This window comes from Heterocephalus glaber, unplaced genomic scaffold (assembly GCF_053883595.1).
Source record: "Heterocephalus glaber isolate CG9 unplaced genomic scaffold, H.glaber_assembly_v1.0 deba00001688, whole genome shotgun sequence".
Classification (NCBI taxonomy): domain Eukaryota; kingdom Metazoa; phylum Chordata; class Mammalia; order Rodentia; family Bathyergidae; genus Heterocephalus; species Heterocephalus glaber.
The window spans coordinates 5,815,598-5,838,781 of NW_028258413.1; the positions used below are offsets into that span (position 1 = coordinate 5,815,598).

Genomic DNA, 23,184 nt, shown 5'->3' on the forward strand with positions numbered 1-23,184 from the left:
TGCTAAATCCAATCAGGACACGGGTGAGAACCTCCCGCTCTCCCACGGTGGAAAGGTAGAGACTAAAGTGAGTTCTTGGTGGAATTGAACACAAGACACTGAAAATGTTACTGAGGAAGCCCGAGCTGGTTTTAAGAATTGTGATTTTCATTTTAATAATTTTAACAATAGTTTTTCCTCCTATAGAAGGTGATAGTCTTTTATCCTTTGTCTTTTCCACTGCTGCAAACATATGTAACATAAAATTTACTAAGGAATTTGAAGTGTGCAGGGCTGGGCACTATATACCACTCACGCGGGTATCACCACCTCGTGTCTGCAGAACTTTGCCATCTTCCCACAGCAGATCCCCCGACTGGTAGGGAAAATTCCTGTTCCCTCCTCTCCTGGTCCTTGGTCACCAACTCTCCTGCTCCTGTCTCTCTCAATCTGACTCCTGTAGGCGGATGGTTTCAGCAGAATCACACTCCCGTTTTCGTTCTTCGCCTGGCCTATTTCACTATGTCCTCGAGCTACATCCATGCCGTAGCATGTGTTTGAATTTCTTTACTTTTTAAGGCAGAATAATATTCAATCGCAGGCGGATGGCACATTTTGTTTACAGACGTGTGTAATAAAATTATTTTTCTATTAAAGCATTGTACATTATCTCTGCGATTATACTAATTGTAATATATTGTGAAAGCCTATAAGAGCAGCAGTCATTTTCAAGTATTAACTATCCACCAGCTGGCAAAGATGGATAATCTATGATTTTCCTCACAACCCTAAAAATATTATGTTAATTGTAAAAATAAAAATTCCTCACAGCCATAAAACACTGTGGTGATTACAGAGATGAGGAAACTGCATTCAGTGCATGTGAGCAGAACTTATCCAGTGGCTCAGGCCACGCAGAAGGTCTGGGTTGAGACCGGATGTGCTCAGCGCCTCTGCAGGCCTCTCCCTGCACACACGAGGAGCTCAAGCACAGTGAGGTTTAGGGCTTTGCCCACAGTCTCCTCCCTGTACGCCTTGGGGCTGGGATGCAAACCCGAGCCTGCCTGGCCCCTAACCCTGCCTGCTAACCACCACCCACTGCAAGGACGTGGTGAGGACTGAGAGAAAGCCTGAAAACCGCCTAGCGCAGAAGCCTCTCGAATAATGGCCCTTGTTGTTTTTATGACCAGGATTTATCTGCTGTTATTGTATCTGCTTCTGAATGGCCGCACCTGCTTCTCCTCCTTTTTCCCCTTGGAAATGTTCCAAGGGCAGGAGGGGAGCCTGAGCATCTATCAGGAAATTACCCTCCTCAGCAGGAAAAAGCAGACCCGTCAGGCCTCTGCAAAGCCAGCTCCACAGCAGGCGAATGTGCGCTGTTCGCGCTCAGGCTGAATGCAAAAGAGTTGGGAGACAGGCTCTGTGTGTCGTTTGGCCCAATATAATAATGCTCGAATTTTTAAAAATTGGATTCTTGTTTATCCCAAAGCTAAATCACCAAAGCAAGTAAGTTTCTGAGGATTCACTGAAATTGTACTTCTCACAGAAGTTTTAAGGAGCAAGAATATTACACAAATAGCCATGTGCGGCTGAAGTGTGCAGCTTACTATTACTTTGACAATTCTCTGTCCTTGTTTATTTAGGGTTAAGGTCCCTAGCTGATATTACTTATCAAGGATGACCCATAAGTAATCATGGATTTTCATTTTCATAATTATACTGAAATGCTATCCAGCTCTCATTAAAGAAGAGCTGTAACTGATAGCTTCATACACTGAGCATACTGTTTCGCCTCATGTCTTGTTAGCGTTCGGTTTTTTGGGGTTTTTTGGTACCGGGGATTGAACTCTGGTCCTTGCGCTTTCGAGGCACGCGGCAGAACCACTCAGCTAAATCCCTGGCCCTTCATGTCTTGTTTAACAACTCCCACTAGAACCCTTTTCACCACGTTCCCAACACTGGGCTAGGGTGGGACACATAGGCTGTTCAACATTTATTTCTGTGGCAACTTTCTGTCTTTTAACTGGAGGGCAGGTAGATAATATAACCAAGGTATGAGGGCCTTAATTAATTTATAATTGTATCAGAACTAGAAATACATTCATAAGATTGATGAGGTTCGGAATTTGAAGTTAACAGTTTCATAGATTCCTTAGTTTTTGGAGTTTGTATATTCTTTGATAGGAATTTTTTTAAATGTATATTGGATTTGAGCTGGTAGCTTTATGTTACATATATAGTTGTGAATAAAATAACAGTCCTTACTGCCAAGAAATGTGTAATCAAGAAGTAATGATAGATTATTAAAGTTTCAGGGAAAATCAGTATTTTCTTTTCCTGCCCTAAAACATACATTAATGTCCATGCACTTCCTACCTAATGACCAAGCTGTACATTTTCCAAGAGTCTGTTGTGTTCAACAGCAAACCCGATCGTCTCTGTTTTACTCCTTACTGTAATTATATTAGTTTCACTAGGTTTACATTAATCAACAAAATAGACTGAAAGAGCATGCCTGTTTCCATGAAAGCTGTTTTAATACTCAGAAATAATTTATAAAGTCAATTTGCCAAAATGCTGCTGCTATATTAGGATTTAAGTGAGATAAAAAATACTGAGGTGTGAAAATTACTCAGAATTCTACAAACAAATCACTTTGCAATTAAAAATATCAGTATTTCAAAACTGGTGTACAAGTCTAAGGACCGAGCCATGCGATGTGCCAAGCCTGGAAACGTGACCCGTAACTGACATCCAGAGAGACAGCAGGAGGCGAAGAGAGGAGGGAACTTGTCATCAGCAGAAGGAGCAGCAAATGCAGAGAAGTCGTGCAAACATTAAAGTATGTGAGAAGGGCTTGAATCTGGACAAATTATCGACACAGAATGTGAAGAGCAACTTCAGGTATCTGGGACTTTTAGGAACAGAGGGAATCGATGGGGGCTTTTTAAGCAGGTGGATTGATCAGCTTCTCTTAGCAAGTCTGCTTTGGCTTCTGCAGGACCAGTCTGGTTGCGCAGCAAAGAGTTAGCGGCAGGCAGGGAGGCAGAGCGACCACTCCCTGGGCAGTCTCCAGTGGGGAGAGAGGGGCTGGGAGCCAAGAACTGTCAAGAATTTAGGGGGGAAATTAGCATGAACTGGGAACCGAGGGAGGAGGTGGAGGAGAAGGGAAGTCAGATTCTCAGGTTTCTGAGTCTGTTAGCTGCATAGTAGTGCTGTTTACACAGGGAGCAATGGGGGAGAGACACTGGGTAGAGAGGATAAGGTGATAAGTTCCACTGAGTTCGGTCTCTTTATTTAGAAAAGGCAGCTGTTTTCTTTGGAGCATGTGTCTGTTCAGTAACAGAGAAGAACCTCAGCCCTCCCGGCAGTCCTGTGCCCTTTCTACTCACACTGCACACACCCGCCCAAAATGCATTCAGAGCTTTGATCCAGCTTCATCATTACCAAGCCTCCAGACACGATTACAAATGCTCTTTCCCACCATGCTATATTTCATATCTGCCCAGGCGTCCCAAAAAACCTTGGCTTGGCATTGCATCGAACCCTACTGACATAAGATTCACACAGTAAAATCTTTTATCAGTTTCAATGGAAATCTGACCCCCAGAAAGATGAATGGAGCCAGCCCTTCTGTGAAATAGGCTGAGAATAATTGCATGTCAGGCAGGTTTTGGAGAGAAGCCAGCGCAGTATTAAGTGAAAATGTGGAGGAATAGAACCTGTATTGCTGTGAATTTGAAAGCTCAAACACTGGGGCAGGGAAATATTTTATCCTCATCTGAAAGGCATGCGATTTATTTCCTGTGACTGCTAATTGTTGCAGAAAGCAGAGAAAGGGATTTCGAAAAAGGAATTCAACAAAGCTTACCTGGCTTGAAAAACATACATGTCACTGGTTTGACTTTACAGGCTCTGTGTTGAGAGTACTGTGGCCAGAACAATTAGGAGCTAAATAAGTGGGTTCTCTCTGGAAATGTCTTTGTTTAAAGTTCTTAGTAGAAGATGAGTGAAAGAAGACAGACTCTAAGGCCTGAATTAGAGAAAGAGAGGAAAATAACTTGGTAAAGTCTTCCCTGTCTTGAGCTTTTCTGTTGTTATTTTTCTATTATTGGAAATGCAATACTCTGGCTGGATGAAGCATACTGGTTGTACCCATTTTTCCATTCATTTGACAAATAATTAGTGAATATTCATGGTGCCAGACATGGTTCTTCACCAGTGGATCTTGACCTGGCAACTTTACCCCTCCATAGGGGACATTTGGTAATGCTTAGAGTTATTTCGGTCGTCATGACCAGGGAGATCTATCTGCAGCTAGTGTGGAGGACGTTGGTGACATCCTACAATGCAGAGTACAACACCCTACAACAGAAGATTACACTGCCCAAAATGTGAGTACTGCCAGCGTTAGGGAGTTCTGTCCTAGATCCCACCACTATAGCAACAAAATGGAGAAAAACTTCAGCCCTTATGAAGCATCATTTAATGGTGGGAGAGAAAAAATAACCCAATTTATGAAGAAGCATATAGCATACCAGCTAGTAAATAGGCACTGTGATGGACAATAAAGCGGGTGGTGGTCATCACTGCCTCAATAGAGAGGTCAGGAGCTGTCTTGTTATTAAGACGATATTTGAGCAGAAACTTACCAAGATGTAAGGCATGGAATAGAAGTGGGGGCTGATGCCACTTGTCAATCATGCATGCATTAAAAATAAGATGAGTTGGGTAAATTATGAGAAAATTGCCTAAGCATTATTGCTTGTTTTCTTCTTTTTATTGTATGCTCATTTAGATATGGGGCTATATCTTTCCCTTTTTAATTTAATTTAATTTAATTTAATTTTTTGCTGCTCTGATCAAACTCATGGCCTCACTCCAGCTAGGAAAGAGCTGCGCTACTGGACTACAACCCCGACCTTTCCTTCTCCATTCTCAAGTACACTTTAGACAAGTGAGAAAGAGAGTTGGCTTTCAATGAACAGACTCATTTAATTTCACTTCATCAGTGATTCTGCCAGCCACAGGTTCAAAATACGGCATAGAAAACAACCACCCATATGTCACACAGGGTATTATGTATGCACAGTGACTCGACTAACACACTCGGGGTACAAATGACATAATCTCAGGGCCTAAAAGGACATCTGGCTTTGAACACAATGTATAAACACTGGAAAAGTTAGATTACGGCTTGAATGCTTTTGTTGTTTTTAGTTTGCACATATTTATAAGGACATATAGAAAAAACATGCTGGACTTAAGCTTTTCTCATAACATTTCCCACTCTAAAGTCTTATTTTATTAATTACTTGCTGAAACAGCAAGTATACACCGCATATAAAACATCAGAAACATAAAAATTCTGCTTGCAACTGCCATGCAGATTTACTTTTCTCAGAGAATATTTGACTTTGTTTTCCAAGTATTCCTTCAATAAAAGATGTCTAATTTTATATCTCAATTTGATATGTTACTTCAATGCAGAAATATTCAAAATAAAAAGCAAAAGAACACTATGAAATTATAGTTGCACTGTTCTAAAAATAATATTTAAGCCTTGAGTGTTTTAATAGCAGCAGCATTTTAACATAACCACCATCCTAAATATGTGGAATTAAGAAGCAATTCAAACTCTAAGAGAGTATTTCTTTACAAATATATTATTTATATTTTTAGATGTACAGATTTGAGTAACAGAAAAAGGAACAGGAAAAGAAAATTTTCTGGGAGATAAAATAGGTAGAACTCTTGACATAAATGTACGAGGAAATATTACAAAGAATTAACAACTGGGATTTCATCATATTACAAAGCTTTTGCACAGCAAAAGAAGCCAGCAACAGACTGAAGAGATGACCCACAGAATGGAAAAAAATTTTATGTGCTATTTCTTAGACAAAGGACTAATATCTAGAGTACATAAAGAACTCAAAAAATTTAGAGCCACCCAAATTTAAAGTCCCAATCCAACAACAAGCATCTGAAATGAATAGGCACTTCTCACGTGAAGAAGTATAAATATATGAAAAAATGTTCAACATCACTGGTCATTCGAGAGAAGCAGATGAAAACAACACGGAGATTCCACCTCCAGAAAGAATGGCTGCTATCAAGACATCAACCAATAACAAATCCTGGTGGGGTTATGGGGAAAGAGGAACACTGTTCCACTGCTGATGGGAGTGTAGACTGGTGCAACCACTGTGGAAATCAGTGTGGAGATGCCTCAAAGAACTAAAACTAGAGGTTCTGTTTCACCCAGTCATTCTTCCTCTTGGTATCTTCCCGAAAGAGTTAAAAAGCATCTATTTAGAATCTTTGATTAGCCCAGGAAAAAAATAAATTTTTTACCTGTGACTGTTGATAAAACTGTGAGGCTATGTTCAGAGTGGCGATCTATCTCTGTCCTCTAGGCGTGATTTTGTGTGCCCCTGTTAACACAGTAATGACAGAATTTTGAAGGATAGCGTGGCAGTTAATCTAGATTGTCAACTTGACTGGATCAAGAAACATCTAGGAAATTAGTAAAACACACTTCCGGGTGTGCCTGCATTTCCAGAGATGATTGGCACATGGGACAACAAACCAAACCCTGAATGTGGGCAGCACAATCCAAGAGGGCAGGGACCTAGATGAAACAGGAAACGGAAGAAAGAGAAAGCCATCAGGGAGGGAATCCTCTCTTTTTCTGTGCTTCTTGGCTGCCATGATGTGAGCAGCTCTCCTCCTGCACCCATGAGCCATGATGTTCCCACCTCACCACAGGCCCAACGGCCACAGAGCTGACCAACCGTGGTGTCATAGTCAGAGTTTGCAAGGGAATAGATTTAATACAGGACACAATTTACAGGGTTGTTTTATAATATTCACCCAAAAAGTCAAATGCAGAGGAGTGCAAGAGATCTGTCCACACACCAGAGACTCAAAGGATCCAGCCGAGGGTCTGGACCCCACAGCAGTGTCCCGCACAAGCCCAGCTAAAAGCCTAGAGCCCAAGGCAATGCCCACCACGAGTCCAGCCAGAGGCCTGGAGCCCAGGGCAATGTCTCCTGCAGGTCCTCCGTATGGAGGATCTGCACTGGGAAGGCCCAAGGCCAGTGGTGGAAGCAGAAAGCCTGAGCCGGTGGGGTGGAGGCTCTGTGCCACCGGGTCAGGTATCTGCACTGGGGCCAGGAAGTGATGCTCACAGTGAAGACCAGAGCTCCCCTGACGAGAACAGCAGCCGTCCCCAGCCACAGTGAGGACCTGAGCTCCTCTGACAACAAGAACAGCCGACTTTATATCAGGAAAACCAGCCTCGGCAAGCTTCTCCAGGAAAATTCACAGCATGCATCTTCCCCTCTAGTTCTCTTTTTATGCCATTGACAGTAATTCTCAGATGGGTCTTCTACACCCAGAACCATGCTGTGCTGTCTCAGTTCAGCTGGGCGTTCCAAGTAGACCATTAGTTAATCCACCACACATGGACTGAAACCTCTGAAACCATGACGCCAAATAAGCCTTTCTTCCTTTTTAACTTGTTATTCTCAGAGATTTTGTCACAGCAATGAAAAGCTAACACAAAGAGATCATCCAACAAAATATGATACAGAGAAGAGAAATATGAGACGACAAAAATTGAAAACTAATTCCTTCCACTGAGCTAGACCCATACCCACAAGGTATGACCCTGAAGCCAGTGAGGGCTGCTCTAGGCCTAGCTGAGATGGAAGGGACTCCTTTATGCACCAGAATTATTAGCGCACAACAGCTACTCCACTCACTGATTGTTCATCCATTCACTCACTGACTCATTACCCCAACAAACATAATTCCCAAGTCCACGATGACCCTTTCTTAGGTACTAGAGATGCAAATGTTCCTGTCTTCCAGAACTTCAGCCAAACGAAAGAGACATTGACAGGTAAATACCAAATACAGAAGAAGTACCCAAGTTGTGAGACTGAGTCTATTTTGGGTGCGAAGACTCAGAAATACAGACTGGAAAAGACAAGTGTGAGTCTCAGGATGGGGGCAGGCAGGCCAGCGTGAGGGAAGAGCAGAGAGTAAGACATGCCAGTCTGAAGTAAAAGATCCTCTCAGTGAGAGGAGAGATGCAAGAAACAGCCAAGTTAGGAGAGGCCTTCATTTCCATGTTAGGGTTGTACCTCAGAAGCATTTTTTTTGTGTGTGGTAAAATTCACATGACATAAAGTTAACCATGGCAACTACTTTTAAGTGAGCAGTTTAGCAACATGAAGTACATTCACTCACCATCGTTATCTCCAGAACCTTCCATCTTCTAAACCGAAAATCTGTAGCCATTAAACAAGAACTCTCCTGGGCCAGGGTTTTAGCTCAGTGGTTCCACCACCTGCCTCCCTTGCAAGTGCAAGGTCCTGAGTTTGATCCCTGGTACCAAAAAACAACAACAAAAAAACAAGAACTCTCCTTTCCCCCTTCCCCCAGCCAGTCACAACCACCCTTTTATTTTCTGTCTGTATGAGTTTGATTACTTCAGGTGCCTCAGAGAAGTAGAATCACTTTTGTGTCTGCCTTATTTTACCTAAGCACGTTGTCTCCACGGTTCATCTGTACCATATGTCAGAATTTCATCCCCCAATTTTTTGTGTCTCACTGAAACTGCTTTAAGCATACACCTCCAATATGAGTATAGCGTTAATGTATCATGCACATTATAATGCATACACAAAAATAAATAGTTGCAAAAGGTAAGGCCGAAAACTTATTTTTTCATCCTGCAATAGAAGATCTTGACAAACCCTAGCAGCATATTTACCCCTGTGCAGTTAAGCCTGACTGCCAACTTGATTAGCTTGAGAGCTGCCCAGGGGATTGGTAAAGCACATGTTGGTTGTGTCTGGGTGGGCCATGGAGGAATGAGCTTGGGTCTGTATCTGGTCTCTGCCCTTTCCTCTCTGGTGCTGTTCCCCTGCTCTGCTTCCTGGATCCCATGAACTAAGCAGCTTTGCCCACCACACCTTCCGCCATGATGCTCCTGCCTTGGAGCCAGCAGCCATGGACTGAACCCTCCAAAACTGTGAGCAAAATTAACTCTTCCTCCTTTACATGGTGCTTGTCAGGTATTTGGTCCCAGTGACAAAAAGCGGACTAATATACCCTACATTGGGATAAATTTACCACTGCTATAGAAAATGGAAAAGGATTGAGGAATATTAAGCAAAAGAACAATGTGGTTTTGTCCTTTGACCCAGAATTTATATACATCCTCAACTAGCTATATACTCTTTTGCTAATGATGAGCAGTTTGCAGACTCAGGAGCTCAGATAACAGGTCTTGTATCTTTAGGGTGGAACAGTCTAGTGATTCTATGAAAACTTCATTCAGTGCAACTGTGTACCTTTCTAATTTACATGCACACAAAACATTTTGTTGAGAAGCACAAAGTAACGCAGAACTGGAAAATATTCGCTGCATCGGGATTGCAGAGGAAGATGTTGGAAGATTTTGAAGGTATCCTGATGTTTTTGAGTTTTCTTCAAAAGTTTGTTAAAATTCAGCAATTCCTTAAGAAGAAACCACAAAACAGGTGCTTCTCCTAAGCCTTCGGCTCAGCCCAGTGGAGACTGTGTTGGTTTAAACTTGTTGACCCTGGAGCAAAATGGCCCTCGGGAAACCAGTTTCACTACTTACTAGCTGCGTGTCTGGTGGAAAAGTGCCTGCACCTCTCTGGACCTCAGATCTGTCATCTGTAAGGCTGTGACAGTAACTCCTTTGCAAAACTGTTAAGAGCACAGGAGGATGCAATGCACGCAGTGCCATGTGCAGTACAGATGCTCGGGGTTTGCCCCAGGCAGGCAGGCCTGTGGTGTTTGGCACCGTCCATGCGGCTGGAATGCAGCCCACCCCTAAGTACTCCACTGGTGTTCTAGAGGGACAACTAAGCTTTCTTATCCCGGCTCCTGGATGGCTCTACTTGTGTCAGTGATGCTAAAAAGTGCCCGGCCCGTGGTGGATGTCATGACAGGGTTACCAGCTCCCTTCAGGGGGAAGATCTGAGAGCTACTGAGAGCCCCTGAAGCCGTGGCCTCCTCAGGAACTGTGTCTGCAGCTGTGCCCCCTCCCTGGCCTCTCGCCCAGTAGTGAAGGGTGACCAGGCCTGGGTTCTCCACACCAGGCACAACTGTACTGCTCCCTCCCGCTTCTACTGAGACCACATGGCAGCTCAACCCCTCCTTCGGCCCAGTCTTCCATCCTTGCCTCCTCTTCCCCAGCTGGTGGTCACAAAGATGTTTCCCAGTTCACTTCCTGCATCTAATTTCCATCTCAGGGTCTGCAGCCTGAGCGCCAGCCAGAAGGATACGTCAGGTACTTACTTAGCGCTTTTCCACAGGTGACTCTTCACTCCCCGTCTTGCTTACTAGGCTGGGCTCCCTTCTGACTTATTTTACATCTTGGGACCTATATCAATATCTGGCACACGTAAACACCTAGAAAAATCTTGTTGAATCAATTTTAAAATGAGTTCATATTTTGTTTGGCCAAGAAATTCTATTTTCCTATTTTATAGATTAACTTTCCACCTCTCTCTCCCTCTCTCTCTCTCTCGTAGTAGTAGTCATCGTCATCATCATCATCAAAAGTTGACCGCTGTTAAATAGTGAGGAAATGAGAATGCAGAATATGTCAATCATAAATATCAATATGGTTGCAGTTAGCCATTGAGTATTTTTAAGTGTTTGATAAGTAATCATGTTACTTACTTTTCTCTTGTTGCTGAGACAAAATACCCAACACCCAAAGTTAAAGGGGAAAGGGTTTATTTAGCTCAGTTCGTGAGGTTTCAGTCCATAATCAGCTGGCCACAAGGCAGAGTGGCACGGCAGAGGGGCAACAGTTTGTCGTGGCAGGAGACAGCAAAAGCACCCAGGGAACCTTAACAGCGCCTTTCTGGCCCTTTTATCTTATCCAGACTACTGAGATTAGGGCGGTGCCAAACCAATCAGGGGACTGGTTTGGTAAACATGCACCCTTAATCCCAGCATCACACACTCTAGATCCAGCCACCGCTGAAAAAGCCCCGTGACCACATGAGGCTTTGGAGGACATCTAGACACAAACCATAACAGTAATGATTGGGTTGAGTACTTACTAAACACCAGACATTGCTCAAGTACCAAGGTAAGACTAAGTTTCTACCTCAAATGCAATTAAATTCAAATGCAGGAGAGAGCCCCAAATACAGAAGAATAGCATAATACTAATAAATAAATTATATATATATATATATTTTTTTTTTCCATATAAGTGGCAGAGGCAGAAAGAGACCCTGCTTCCTTCTTTCCACCTGAAAGAAGGGCCTAAACTTCCCTGTTTGAACCAGGAAGAGCAGAAATACTTGTCACCAGCATGGGAAAGAGGCATAGAAATGGGAGTCTGTACAAACCTTAATAAAATAACTCTGATGCCCCATTAATTTCCCCACTGCAGGTCCTAGGTATCTTCCCACAATTTACTGTCCCTCGCCCACATCCTCATCTGTTGTTTTCTTTTTTTCACATCTCCAGAATTAATTGTTCTTTCTTAAAATGGGATATACCCTCTTCCAACCAGGTCTAAATGCTTCTGTGGAATTTCTCTTCTCTATCTATAGCCCCAGTGCCACCTAAACATATTAATTTCAAATAAAATGTGTATGCTTTTCCTCCTGTTAATCTGCCTTTTGTCAGTCCAAGTCCCAGTCTCAGTCCCAGAATCTGAGGGTAGAGGACTGCTTCCTGCCCATGCCACTTTAGGCCAAATGCTCTGGGGGAAGAGACTGGCCAGGTGTGCAGAGGCCGAAGTGATAGAGTCCATAATGCACAGATTTGGAGAAGAAATTCTTAGGCAGAGAGAGGAGCTAAGATAAAGGCCAGGAAGCAGGTACAGCTTTGTCTCTAAACCCCTGCTTGCCAGCTGTAGTAAACTGCTTGTTTTTAGTTGGAAAGGTGACATGCTCTAATTCCTAGGAGGAGACAGTTTCTCCTGGAATAAAATCTGGATGGCACTAAGGAAATCAATGTCTTCATCAACCTCGTCACAACAGTTGCAGAAGCAGAACTCTGCCAACTGTCCGTACTGACTTTGGAGAGCCAGCATCAAGCAGCATTCAGGAAAGAGGTTTCTGTGAGGGGCTACAACGCCTCTGGCCCTGAGACCAGTGGCAAGGTGATGGGCCCTGGAAGCTGTCTTCCTTAGCAGGTGGACACCGGCCGCCCAAGATTGCCTTCTTTATCACGGATCCCTGGGTCAGCATCACAGCATATTCACTGTTTCTTGGTTCATTAATCAAGACAGAAATTGCTCAGAACTTGGGACAAAGGCTTTTAATCATGATACTATTTTCCTGCTGCATCTGTTATGACTCCCAGTTTAGGCTGACTTCATAGGATTCTATTGAAATATCACCTACCTTTATAAGAGCTGCTTAATTCCACTATGTAATTCCATTCTCTTCATTTACAAATGTATTCACACACACAGGCATTCACACTCACACATGTACACCTGTGCTATAGAATGGGGCTTTCACTTTATCAGATGTATGTTCAGTTTTATTGAGATGTAAAGAAAATGACAACAGGCATAAAATTTTAAGATTGTCAAGATATTCAGTGAAGTGGGAAATAAAGACCACTGAGCTATGACGGGGCAGTTTAGTTTAACTTTGCAGTTTTGTTCCCTGACAATTAATCAAAAAGTGCTTATTAAATAGCAACAGCGGCAGGGACATGCCATAATTTGAAAGAAAGAATGCATACTCCAAAGTGAAAAATAGCGAGTCAAACTATCACAGTGGCTGGGGAATTTCATCCCATTATAAAACATGTACTCTACCCACCAAATGCCTTAGACTTGTTATTAGTGTACCGTATCTATTAAAAACCTCCTGAGTTACTTGAGTAGATGCCTTCTGGTTTTCAAACTTTAAAGCCTGTGAGTTCAGATCTAAGCTCTACCATCTATTTTTTTCAATTATAAAAGCCTGAACTGGAAAGGCATTGAGACTGAGTAACCGTGTGTGTGGAGTCCCCGCTGGCACGGGCCCTGGTAGGTGACAGGTTACAGACATGCAGTCTCTCCTCTCCCTCCCTCCCCTTGCCTCTCTTTTCCTTTCCAGGACCTGGAATAGAAGAAGGAAAATATCTAGAACACAAATTTCACCCTTAAATCCCTCACAGTGGCCTTTCTCGGGGGGCCTGGAGCAAGGGTACATATGAGGCAATGTCTTTGTCTCTAGACAGTGACCCCTTGACTTACGAACTCAACTCACTCCTGAGGGCTGGTTGTAACTCAGGTTGGTCTGTGAAGGCTCAGCTCCTCTACGCAGCCTTCAAAGTCTCTCTTCTGCACACAGGCAGATCTCAGTGTCCTTAGACACCAGCGCAAGAGTTCTCAATTCACTCCACACAGGAAAGGATGATGTCATGTTCCTTCCAGAACTCTTTAGGGGTTAATCTGTATCTGAGACCATCTGGAAGCACAGCAGCTGGCATTCAGGTCGTAATTCAAGATTTTCTTCATAAGTTAAAACTAAAATTCCAGTTGTAACCCAAGTTGTTCGTATGTCAGGCCAGTCATAGCTCGAGGATTCACTGTATTTGAAAGTTATACACCAAGCTGACACACTGCTAGTAACATGGGATACGTCCTTCTTTCTTGACAGTGATCCCCTCATAACAATCTAGAGGCCAAGTTCGGATGTAGTTTCTCAGACCTCAGTTTCATGCTAAAATGTGCAGAGCTTGCCGGGCACACTTGCCCTACAGTCCTAAGGCCTCTCTCTTTCTCTTGCCTCTGGCCACTCTCCCCCGGAAAGGGGCCTTGTATGCATGATGGCCACACCCAGTGTGATCACAAAATACCCCACAACCATCGGCCCACAGGACTAAAGCCAAGCACAACAGCAAGCCCAGCCTGCACCCAGGAGGGCTGGATAGGGACCAGTCCAAACAGGGCCTGGAGCCGGTCAGGAGGCCCGGAGGAATCTCTCAATGAGAGAAGCAGTCCCAAAACGGCAGTGAGCTTGGTGCCACGCTCACCTGTTTGGTGGGGAGCCCAGGCTTGTCTGGATTGAAGCATCCCACTTTCACCAGGAAATCAATACCATAAAAGGACTGAAGCTAATAGGATTATAGCATCAAGGACAAGAAACAGAGGTTTCGTTCCTGAATCAGCAAAAGCAGCTATGCGTATAGCTTGAGTGATTTTCGCTCATCCGTCTCTTCCTCAACTTTTACCATTCTCACCAGGTGCATGCCTCGTCTTTCTCTTCCTCTAGATCCTTTCTTCCCTTCTGCCCTCCCTCCTAATTCTCATTTTGTGCTTTGAGAAACTTTTTGTAGATTAAAAAGAAAACACAACTAGAGGTTGTATTTTCTACCTTTAGAAAGTTACGCATAAAGCCACGTCAGTCAAATACAGAAGGAATCATCTTCACTATCACAATATCGTAGTAGGGGTAGAGTAGCCCAAACCTTCTTGAGTTCTGTGGTTCACCCTTTTGACACTAGTGGTTTATCTAAAAGCTGCAAGATGCCTTTACTGAAAAAGAGGGAGAGTGAAGTATCAGGCTTCACCTTGGTTTTTATGCATGAATGAGCAGAAAGGGACATAAAGTGCTTTGACTTTTATAAAGGCATGTGCTTGATTCGGCTACTTCCTGTTGCACTAAATGGGGCAGGAGGCAGGGAAAGGGGAGGGGGCTACTCAGTACTCAGTGGACAGGCAGGGATGGGAGGGGCTTAGAAACGCGCACAGAGAGTTGGCCGGTTAATATTATCCCACCCTTTATTCAACCTGAAGCAAAACTCAGCAAATCTTCCCCTGTTAAAAGCCGCCTGCTGGGGGAGGGAAGGAAGGGTATTGAAAATGGTCAAGATAAGATAGATACACGTACCAATTCCCCCACATGAATGTAACTGGCACATATTGCCAACATACATGAGTAAAACAGGGGAAAAAACCTCCTCACTTGCATATTGTTCGTAGTCTTTAAAAACATCACAAATGACAAGAGCTCATAATTTTACCGCACTGAACTTCCTAGTTCAGCTATTTGTCCTCTAGCCACGTACGTTATTCTGTACAAACTTCCTGCTTCAAGGTGACTCATTCTTAATTCAGGATTTTATATAGATAAACAATTCTTTCTTAATGGAATGAAATTATTACCTTTGCAAAAAGAAAAAACCCCAATAGTAATAATAAAGAAAGAAGGTACCACAATAGAAAAAATTAAGTAAAGTAGGATTTTGTGACCAGCAACAATAGAGGACTTTTACCCACTCACTCTCATTCTTTCTTTTGGTGCTTGATTAGCAAATATTTGTACTGAACATAAAATTAACTGAACTTGACTTAGTGTGGCCATGGAGGATAAAAGTAACGCATGTGCTGTAGGCCAGGTGACTTAAACAGCGGCATTTGTTTCTAGTCACCCTGGGGGTGGGAAACCCAGGGTAGAGGGGGTGAGGGCTGCTTCCTGGTGTGCAGATGTTATAAGCGCAGGTGGCAGAGTGAGGAGAGGACAAAGCTCTCTCGGGTGTTGTCTTACAGGGGCGCTAATTAATCCCACCCCTAAAGGCTCCACTTCCTAAACCTATGGTGCTGACGGTCAGCTCCAACACACGCATTCTGGGAGGACACAAGCATTCTGTCCATAATACCTATGCGGGGAGAAAACCTCTAATGACGGTAATACAGTTACTTGGGGCTTTCAGGAAAGACTGCTGGTTGTAGTAAGGAAACCTTCTGTCTGTGTGCTATGGACCTGTGCATGTCCCTCCGTACAGGCACGTTTGCGGCTAACTTTCAGCGCTGCACATTGTAAACGTAGAGTTCTCGTGGGTAATCATACACAGAACACTTTCCAGGCTTCCCAGCCCAGCCACTGAATGTCCCCGTTCAGATCCTTTCATGCCGGGCAGAGAAGAAATGAGGGCTCAGCTGGTGTGAACTGGAGGGAGAGCAGAGAGCCGAGGTGTGGTGGAGTGCAAGAGACAGGATTCTGCTGAGAGCCAGCAGTCATGTAGGCAGGGCTGTGCGTTTCTGTGTCCGTGACGAATTAGCAGACAGATGCCCGCATATGAGGAAGACGCGCGTGCAAGGGCTCTTAGCTCAGGCTTGGCGACCGGCCAGGGAACTATCTTTCGGTCTGGGCTTCCCGGTGCTGGGCCTGGTTGTGAGGTCAGAGGTGAGCAGCCCAGACAGGTGGGTCTGTCACCCAGAGGAGGGGAGGGGAGGGAGACCCGAGAGGGATGAGACTCGCTACTAGGCAGTGAGCGAGGAAGGAACGTGAGCAAAGAACTCAGCATGCCTTTCTCTTCCCGCTCTAGTCTTCGCCCACCCCGGCTGATCACCTCTGAGAGACCCGGCCGCGTGCTCTCCGCCTCCTCTGCGGGACCCCAGCTCCCCACTTCCGCGAGCGGTTATATTGCACGGGTTCCTTTACCCGCCTTATCTCCCGCCCCCAGACTTTCAACCTCTTTGAAATAAAGGTCAAGTACGTCCTCTCAATTGCTTCGTAGCTAGCCGTGTTTCCTGGCACACCGGCTGCCTCTGTTCACCACTGTAACCCCGAGACCCAGGCCCTGACGCGGCCAGCCGTGCTGGTTAAGCGAATGAGAGCCCGCTGAGGGAAGAGAGCGCACTGGTTACGCGCTGAGCCGTCACTGAGCCACCCAAAGCACAGTAGAAGACCTGCGCTGCCGTCCACACAGGCTCCAGGAAATCTCCGAGCTGGGCTCTGCCGTGCTAAGCCAGCAGGTCTCCTCCGCAGACCACTCTCAAGTTCCTACTGCAATTTAGGACTCACACTGCTCAAGAGGAATCAGAAGGATCCGGTGGAGTGCGGAGTTGGAGTCCGAGACGAGCTCACAGGCTCTGAGAGACATCTTCTCTGTTGCGGAACCCAGACCTTGCTTCCAGGGTATGAGAGCATAGATTGTCCTACTCACATAGCAGCTTAGGCCTGAAGAGCAGCCTACCGAATAATCTGAGGACCGTGGAATGACCAGAAATTCCAGTCTTGGAAAGCGCACGGTGACCTCACAATAGCCTTGGGCCACCAGTCAGGGCACTGACCAGCCCGGGTCTGTATTCAGGGGAGGAAGCCCTTGGCATCTCCCTAATGAAGAGCTCGTTAGGCGACACGGAGCCCCCTGCATGCTAGTGGGTCTTCTCCCGGTCTGACTGACGGCAAACCACGGAGCTGGCTGTTTGAATGTCGATGGAAAGCGCCTGCTGTTGTCACCAAAGCAGTCACAGTGGAGTCTTTCTAAATGCTTATTAAGCATTAGCTCCCACGGATTTTACTGCATTACACCTGAAAACGATACTTCTCAGGAGGCCAGCCGCATCTACAGCTCTGATTGCCATCCTGTGTTCCCTGGTGATCTTCCTAAGCAGAGGTAGTTCTAGAACAACAGTGAGCTCGGGAGTCTTCCAGGGTCCGATGGAGCCAGGAGAACCACAGCTCAAAGGGGAATCTGAGGCTTTCTGCCAAATGACCAGCACACCTCTGCTGCACCAAGCATCCACCTGCTTTTTAAAGTTGAGTTTCGGAAGAGAGCAGTAAAATTTACCGAGTCACAAATATTATTTCCTGTTTTATTTGGCTAATGAGAAATCAGAATCAGAGAAATGCCAAATGAGTGAAATTCAGAAGAAGCGTGTCATTGAGGGTAGCACTTTTCCTGAGTTTCTGTACAAGAACAAAGAAGAGTTGAAAAGATTTAGAAGGTATGTCAATTTAGGTTAATAGAAGGCATACCCTGTTCTATTATCGTGGCATCCATTATTCCTAAAAAGTTTTGGCGGGTGTCTTGAGACAAGGTCTTGCTATGTAGTTCAGGCTGGACTCACAGTGTCGCCTAGGCTGGCCTACACTTGTATTGATCCTCCTGCCTCAGCTTCCAAGAGTGCTAGGGTTACAGGCATGCACCACCACACCTGGCTCCTAAACTTTAAAATAACTGTAATGTATTGGACACATAATATGTGTCAGCCAATAAATTCAGTGCTTCATTTAATTATCTAATTTCATTCTAAAAATAATATGTGGTAAGTATATTAGTCTCGCCTTCACAAATAGGGAAATTGGGACTCATGAATTTTAAGTAATTTGCTCAAAATTTTGTAGGTATAAAGCTGAAAAGCCAGGATTGGAAATCTAATGCATATGACTGCAAAATTTGCTTTTTTTCCAATGTATACATCACTCTGAGAGAAATTAAAGATCAACCACTATCTTTCCTTCATTAAAAAAAAATCTTTAAGGACAAGACCACTACTGCAACTTAATGTTGAACTATGCAGAGCTTTAAAAGCACTAATTCATAGTGATACATTAAAAAGATTTAATTTCAATGCATTTAATTTAATTTATCTAACCTAATTTGTATAACCAAGTCTAGGCTTGTTTTTTAGGAAAGCAGTATGTGAAGTGCAAGTCTGTCCTATTGGTCTTGGTGAGGTTGGTATGTTTCCAAGTCCAGAATGACAGCTCTCTGTAGAATGACACATGTGTGCTCAGCACAGGCCAGGAAAGCTCTGAAAGGTCCCCTCGTGGGTACTTCCCCGGGGTTAAAACCCTGCACACCATCAACATTACAGGAAGCCTCACTGCAGCAGATGCCCTCCAGGAGAAAGGGCGGATGGGAGAGTTGGAAATTCAGGTTGGAACAGAGAATGGTTATAATAACTGCCAAATTATCTTACAACCATCACAAAATAAACTGAAGCCTTTTCCTCAAAAATCTCTTCACAGGCACGCTGAATGTCTCTTCCCACGTGTGGGGGACATTCCATTCACTCTAGGGCAGGATCACCTAAGTGATTTTCAGCAAATCCTGTTCCACCGCTGATTGTAACATTAGTTATTTTTCCACAGAGGCTATTGCACCTTCGTGTCCACATTTAAAATAACCACAACCACAGTTCAACTTCCTTGCTAGATCTCATGGTGTGACGTGATGTCCCACATCTACCTACTGAGACAAACTGGCTTTTGTAGGTTTCTAAGTCACTTGCTTTCTAGTGCTTCCAACTTCTTCACTTAGATGGGGAAGGAAAAGGAAAGAGAAATGTGGAAGAACTATATATTACACACATGCGTGTGCACACAAGCCACTAGTGACATTAAGCGTGATTCAGAAGCGGTTCTTTACTGCCCCCCATAATACAATTTTCCCTGTAATTTGTGAGTCACGTTTACTTTTCTTTGCTTATTTTGTGGGAAGGAACATATTGGATTTTCTTCTCTGCCTGCAGTGTTTCTCTGCAAGTAGGAGAGGAGCAGAAACAGGAACTGAACAGCTGGTTTCTTGGGGTTACCTTGTAATTTCTGGCTGTACTCGGTCCTGTCCGACTGGCTCCTCCTCAGGACTCCAGAGTGGTCCCCAGGCACGACGCCCTCCACCACGGTGTCCGTCTTCCGCCTCTCCAGCATGTACAGTCTGGGGCGCAAGAAGGCCAGGTTCTTTCTCTTGGTGCCCAAGTTCTCTTTCCCAGGGGGGTCTTTGGACTCCATCACAGCAAAGATGGGTTTCAGAGGTGTGTAGGGCAGGCAGGGCACTGCGGTGCCTCCAAGGGAGGGCTGAAGCCACTAGGAGTAAGGAAACAGCTACCTGCCGTGGCTGCCACCTCTGCGGAGTCCCGGAGCTCCACCCCGATGAGGTCACCTAGAATCCAACAGGGGAAGCTGCCACCTGTTACCTGAGAGAGCTGCAGCCCAGAGCTAGGCAAAGCAGGGGCTGCACTGTCACATGCTACCGAAGTAAACAAAAATCCCATTGTGTGGGGCAAGGGCTGGGGCCTGGGGGAAGGGGCAGGGTGAGGCGGGGAGGAAGACCAGTGCCAGTTCACACAACCTGCACTTCAGGTGCAGTGTGTGCCCGGGGTGTGCCCAGGGGAGCTGGCGCTGTGTTGTGGTTTCTGTCGGAGCCAGGCTGCAGCTCTTGTTCTGCTGCAGCTCTTGCTCTGGCGACAGTGGCTGCCATGAGCCCGGGCAGTGCATGGTTATCAGAATTTGCATTAGTGTCTCAACTTGGAAACAAGTGTTTTTAATTTTCACGGTGTGTGCTCCACAAGTAACACTTCTGCCTTTCAATGTGGAGCAGCCAGAGGCTATTTACTAAAAACACACTTGCCAAAGCCTGATCTGAGTGCCTAGGACACTAAGGGTCGGTGCATGCTGAGAGCACATCTCGGGTCACATCTGGCACAGCCTGGAGACAGGGATGTGAGAGCCTGAGCCTCTGAGATTTCTTAGCCCGGCGGGAAACAGTCCATTCCTGGGCCCAGCCCTGCCCTTCTGTGTCCTGGTCCTTAGGAAAGAAAATAAATGTGGAGTCAGGATTTGAGTTCTTGGTGATCTCTTCCCTTTACCTCTCACGAGGGAGCCTCAGAAAGGGCTGCTCATGCCAGGAAAATGAGAGGAGGAGAAAGGTGAAACTTCAGAGACCTGAGAGGACATCAGGACAGGGCCAGGGTGGGGAGGGAGGAAGCAAAGGCCCCGCGTGCACCGCACCGTCCTTAAGTTGTTTTCCCTTGCATTTGCTGAGATCTCTTGGGGGTGCTCAGGAGCCCTGGGAATGAGCTGAGGGTTTTGTGAGCCCTTCCCCCGAAACCCAGCTGTGCGCTGTGCGGTGCCCATTCGCAATCTTCCTGCACTCCCCCTAGACAAGACTTAGAAATGGGGAAAAAGAGATAAAGACAGCTTTCCCGACTGGGGATGTGTGGGCTGAATGTAATTTGCGTAATTATCTTAAATGATAAATCTCCACTCACTATAGAGATGGCTATATATAGCCTGGCATATTGAATGGCTCTTATTTAATGTAAGTGATGGTCTATTTTTAACAAGCCGTCTCCAGTACATTTAATAAATACTTTTAAAGGCCCACAATCCTCTAAGATGTAAAACAAGCTTTCAGAATTGATGTTAAAAATGTCTCAATTGTTTTCTAACATGACGCCACACACGCACACACGCACACACGCACATGCACACACGTATTTGCCTGGTGGTCCATATGGTGTTGGTAAAGTATTTACCAGAGTTATACTGTCTCACCAGATGGTAGTATAACTCTGCCTATGTGTTTGTACCAGAATTATACTATTTAGATGTGGTAACACTGCAAGGTTTTGCAATTAAAATCTCAGATTTATTAGAAATATGAAATGTAAGGGCACAGGAAGAAACTTTGTCAGTGGCCCATAAAAACCAGATAGAAACCTAATAAAATCAGGTAGAAACCATTTACCATGTTTTTATGTGTGGTAAATATTTAAGAAATACATAAGTGCTACAACCAATCTTCCCTGAATCTTGAAGAGCCCTGGCAGTGAGTGACTGTGAAAGGGTGGAAGAGGCTCCATTTGGCATCAGAGAAACCCATCACATCTGATGTGGGCAGCGTCACCAGTGAGCGGAAGTCGGTGATGGTGTTTCAAGGGTCATGTGTGAGTTCTGTGTGTTGCTGTTCGCTCAGGTTCTCTGGACCAGCTTTTCTGCATCTGCCTAGTGTTTTGATGGATGAACTCTCACCCAAGCAAATGTGAAACTGTGCTATAATTGGACAGTTCCTTTACCGATCAATCTGATTGAAACAAATTTATATTTTTAAAACAAAAATTAGAGCAGATAATATTCAAGTATCTTTATTATATTGTTTAATTTTACTAGTTGTAATTACTAGTAAAATTGTGATTTACTAGTAAAGTTGTGATTTACTAGTAATTTCATTAGTTTAATTTTACTAGCGTAGCGACTGTGATTTCATTGGTGAATGTGTATTTTCTTTATTCACAGTACTTTCTACATGAATTTAAAAATAACACAAAAATTCTCCAGAATTACCTTTCCTTCAGTCAATGAATGAGGCAGACAATGTCAGTTCTTTCTCAGTCTCCCTTCCCGATGTCCCCCCGTTCCATCCCCTGCCACCTGAACCCTTATTTTGTTCAAGGGAGCATTCAGCTCAGCCAGTCGATGCTAATTTTGTTTCCTTTCCTTCCCACCTCCTTTCCAGGGAAAGGTGGCCATGTCATCTCAGTCCTGGCAAACGGGACCTTGATAACAGTCTGCTACAACGCGGAGCGGGGCACTGTTCTAGGAAAGCTTTTGCTTCTCTAACCAAATGGGCAGACACAGCCAGCTTCAGCCTTCTCCCTTCCGCTCTGGACTGGACCCTAGGTGTAATGTCTGGAGCAGTCACCACCGTCCTGTGTCTATGAGGACAACCCAGAGACTGCAGGCTCTTACACCATCATGCTACTGAACAAGCACCCGCAGCCATCCACCTTTAGACTTCTTGTCATTGGGAGAAATGTACTCCCCTTCTCTCAGCCATGGCGGAATTTCTTCCTGTGCACATATTTCCAATGGGTTGGATAACAGTGCATAGTCCACGTATAGATCCTCAGTTCTCTTGCTTGTATCCTTGACCTTTCTTTGGCCAGTGTGTTTAGAATCTCCAACATAAGCTGTGATCTAGTTTTGCTAGGAATGGAAACAGCTCACAGATTTTGAGTGGGTGTCTTGCTAGACTATCAGGAAGGCAAGAAGAATAACATTTTTAATCCCTCTGGGCTTTCTAGTTTTGGGCAGAGACTCAAAAGTATTACAGTACAAGAAGTTTCTATTACTTAAACAAATAAAACATGAATGCTGAGACATTTAAATGTATTTTATTTGGAATGGAGAGCAAGCAGTTCCTGGTTCATTATTAGAAAAAGCCCCAGACAATGAACCCAAGACTCAGCGTTAGTCCTGGCAGTGAGCTAAGCCAGCTTTGTGACAGTACAAGAGACCTCATCTCTCAGAGCCCGCCTTCCTCATCTGCAAAATGTAAGGGGGAGGTGGTAACCAGTGCCATCCACCAGGTATTTTGGTTCTCTGTTTAGGCACATAGGAATATTACACTGCCCTATACCCTTTCCATTTATTTTTTTATTTATATATTAATTGGTACATTTTAGGTATACAATACATTTACATTTATCATTGGGTGCTTGTACCTGAACATGGTGTATCTTAGTTCTTATTTTTCCCCCATTACCTATGTGCCCTTCACCCCCACCACCCTTCCCTAATTACATAGTACCCTTTCCATTTATATCTGCCCATGTTACTAGCTTTGGTCAAACATGATGTATTTGGCTACAGCTTTTTTTCCTTCACCCCCAAGAAC

The 23,184-nt window shown here is 44.6% G+C and overlaps 1 protein-coding gene and 1 long non-coding RNA gene across 5 annotated transcripts in view; one reads left to right on the forward strand and one right to left on the reverse strand.

The window, feature by feature from the left end:
- Arhgef38 (Rho guanine nucleotide exchange factor 38) overlaps positions 1 to 19,640 on the reverse strand; it is a 126,861-nt gene extending 107,221 nt beyond the window's left edge. For 3 of the 4 annotated variants that reach the window (XM_087198777.1, XM_087198776.1, XM_004866252.3), the window contains exon 1: positions 19,322 to 19,640. In XM_087198777.1, coding sequence (XP_087054903.1) covers positions 19,322 to 19,517 — 196 coding nt within the window. In that variant the 5' untranslated portion in view covers positions 19,518 to 19,640. Of the gene's footprint in view, positions 1 to 16,802; positions 17,005 to 19,321 lie in introns of those variants that run through there. The other variant, XM_087198778.1, reaches the window with a different exon arrangement.
- Positions 17,548 to 22,667, forward strand: LOC110346001 (uncharacterized). The gene is made up of 2 exons (XR_002389750.2): positions 17,548 to 17,728; positions 22,024 to 22,667. It is a non-coding gene; the product is annotated as an uncharacterized LOC110346001 (long non-coding RNA).
- The last annotated feature ends 517 nt before the right edge of the window (positions 22,668 to 23,184 follow it).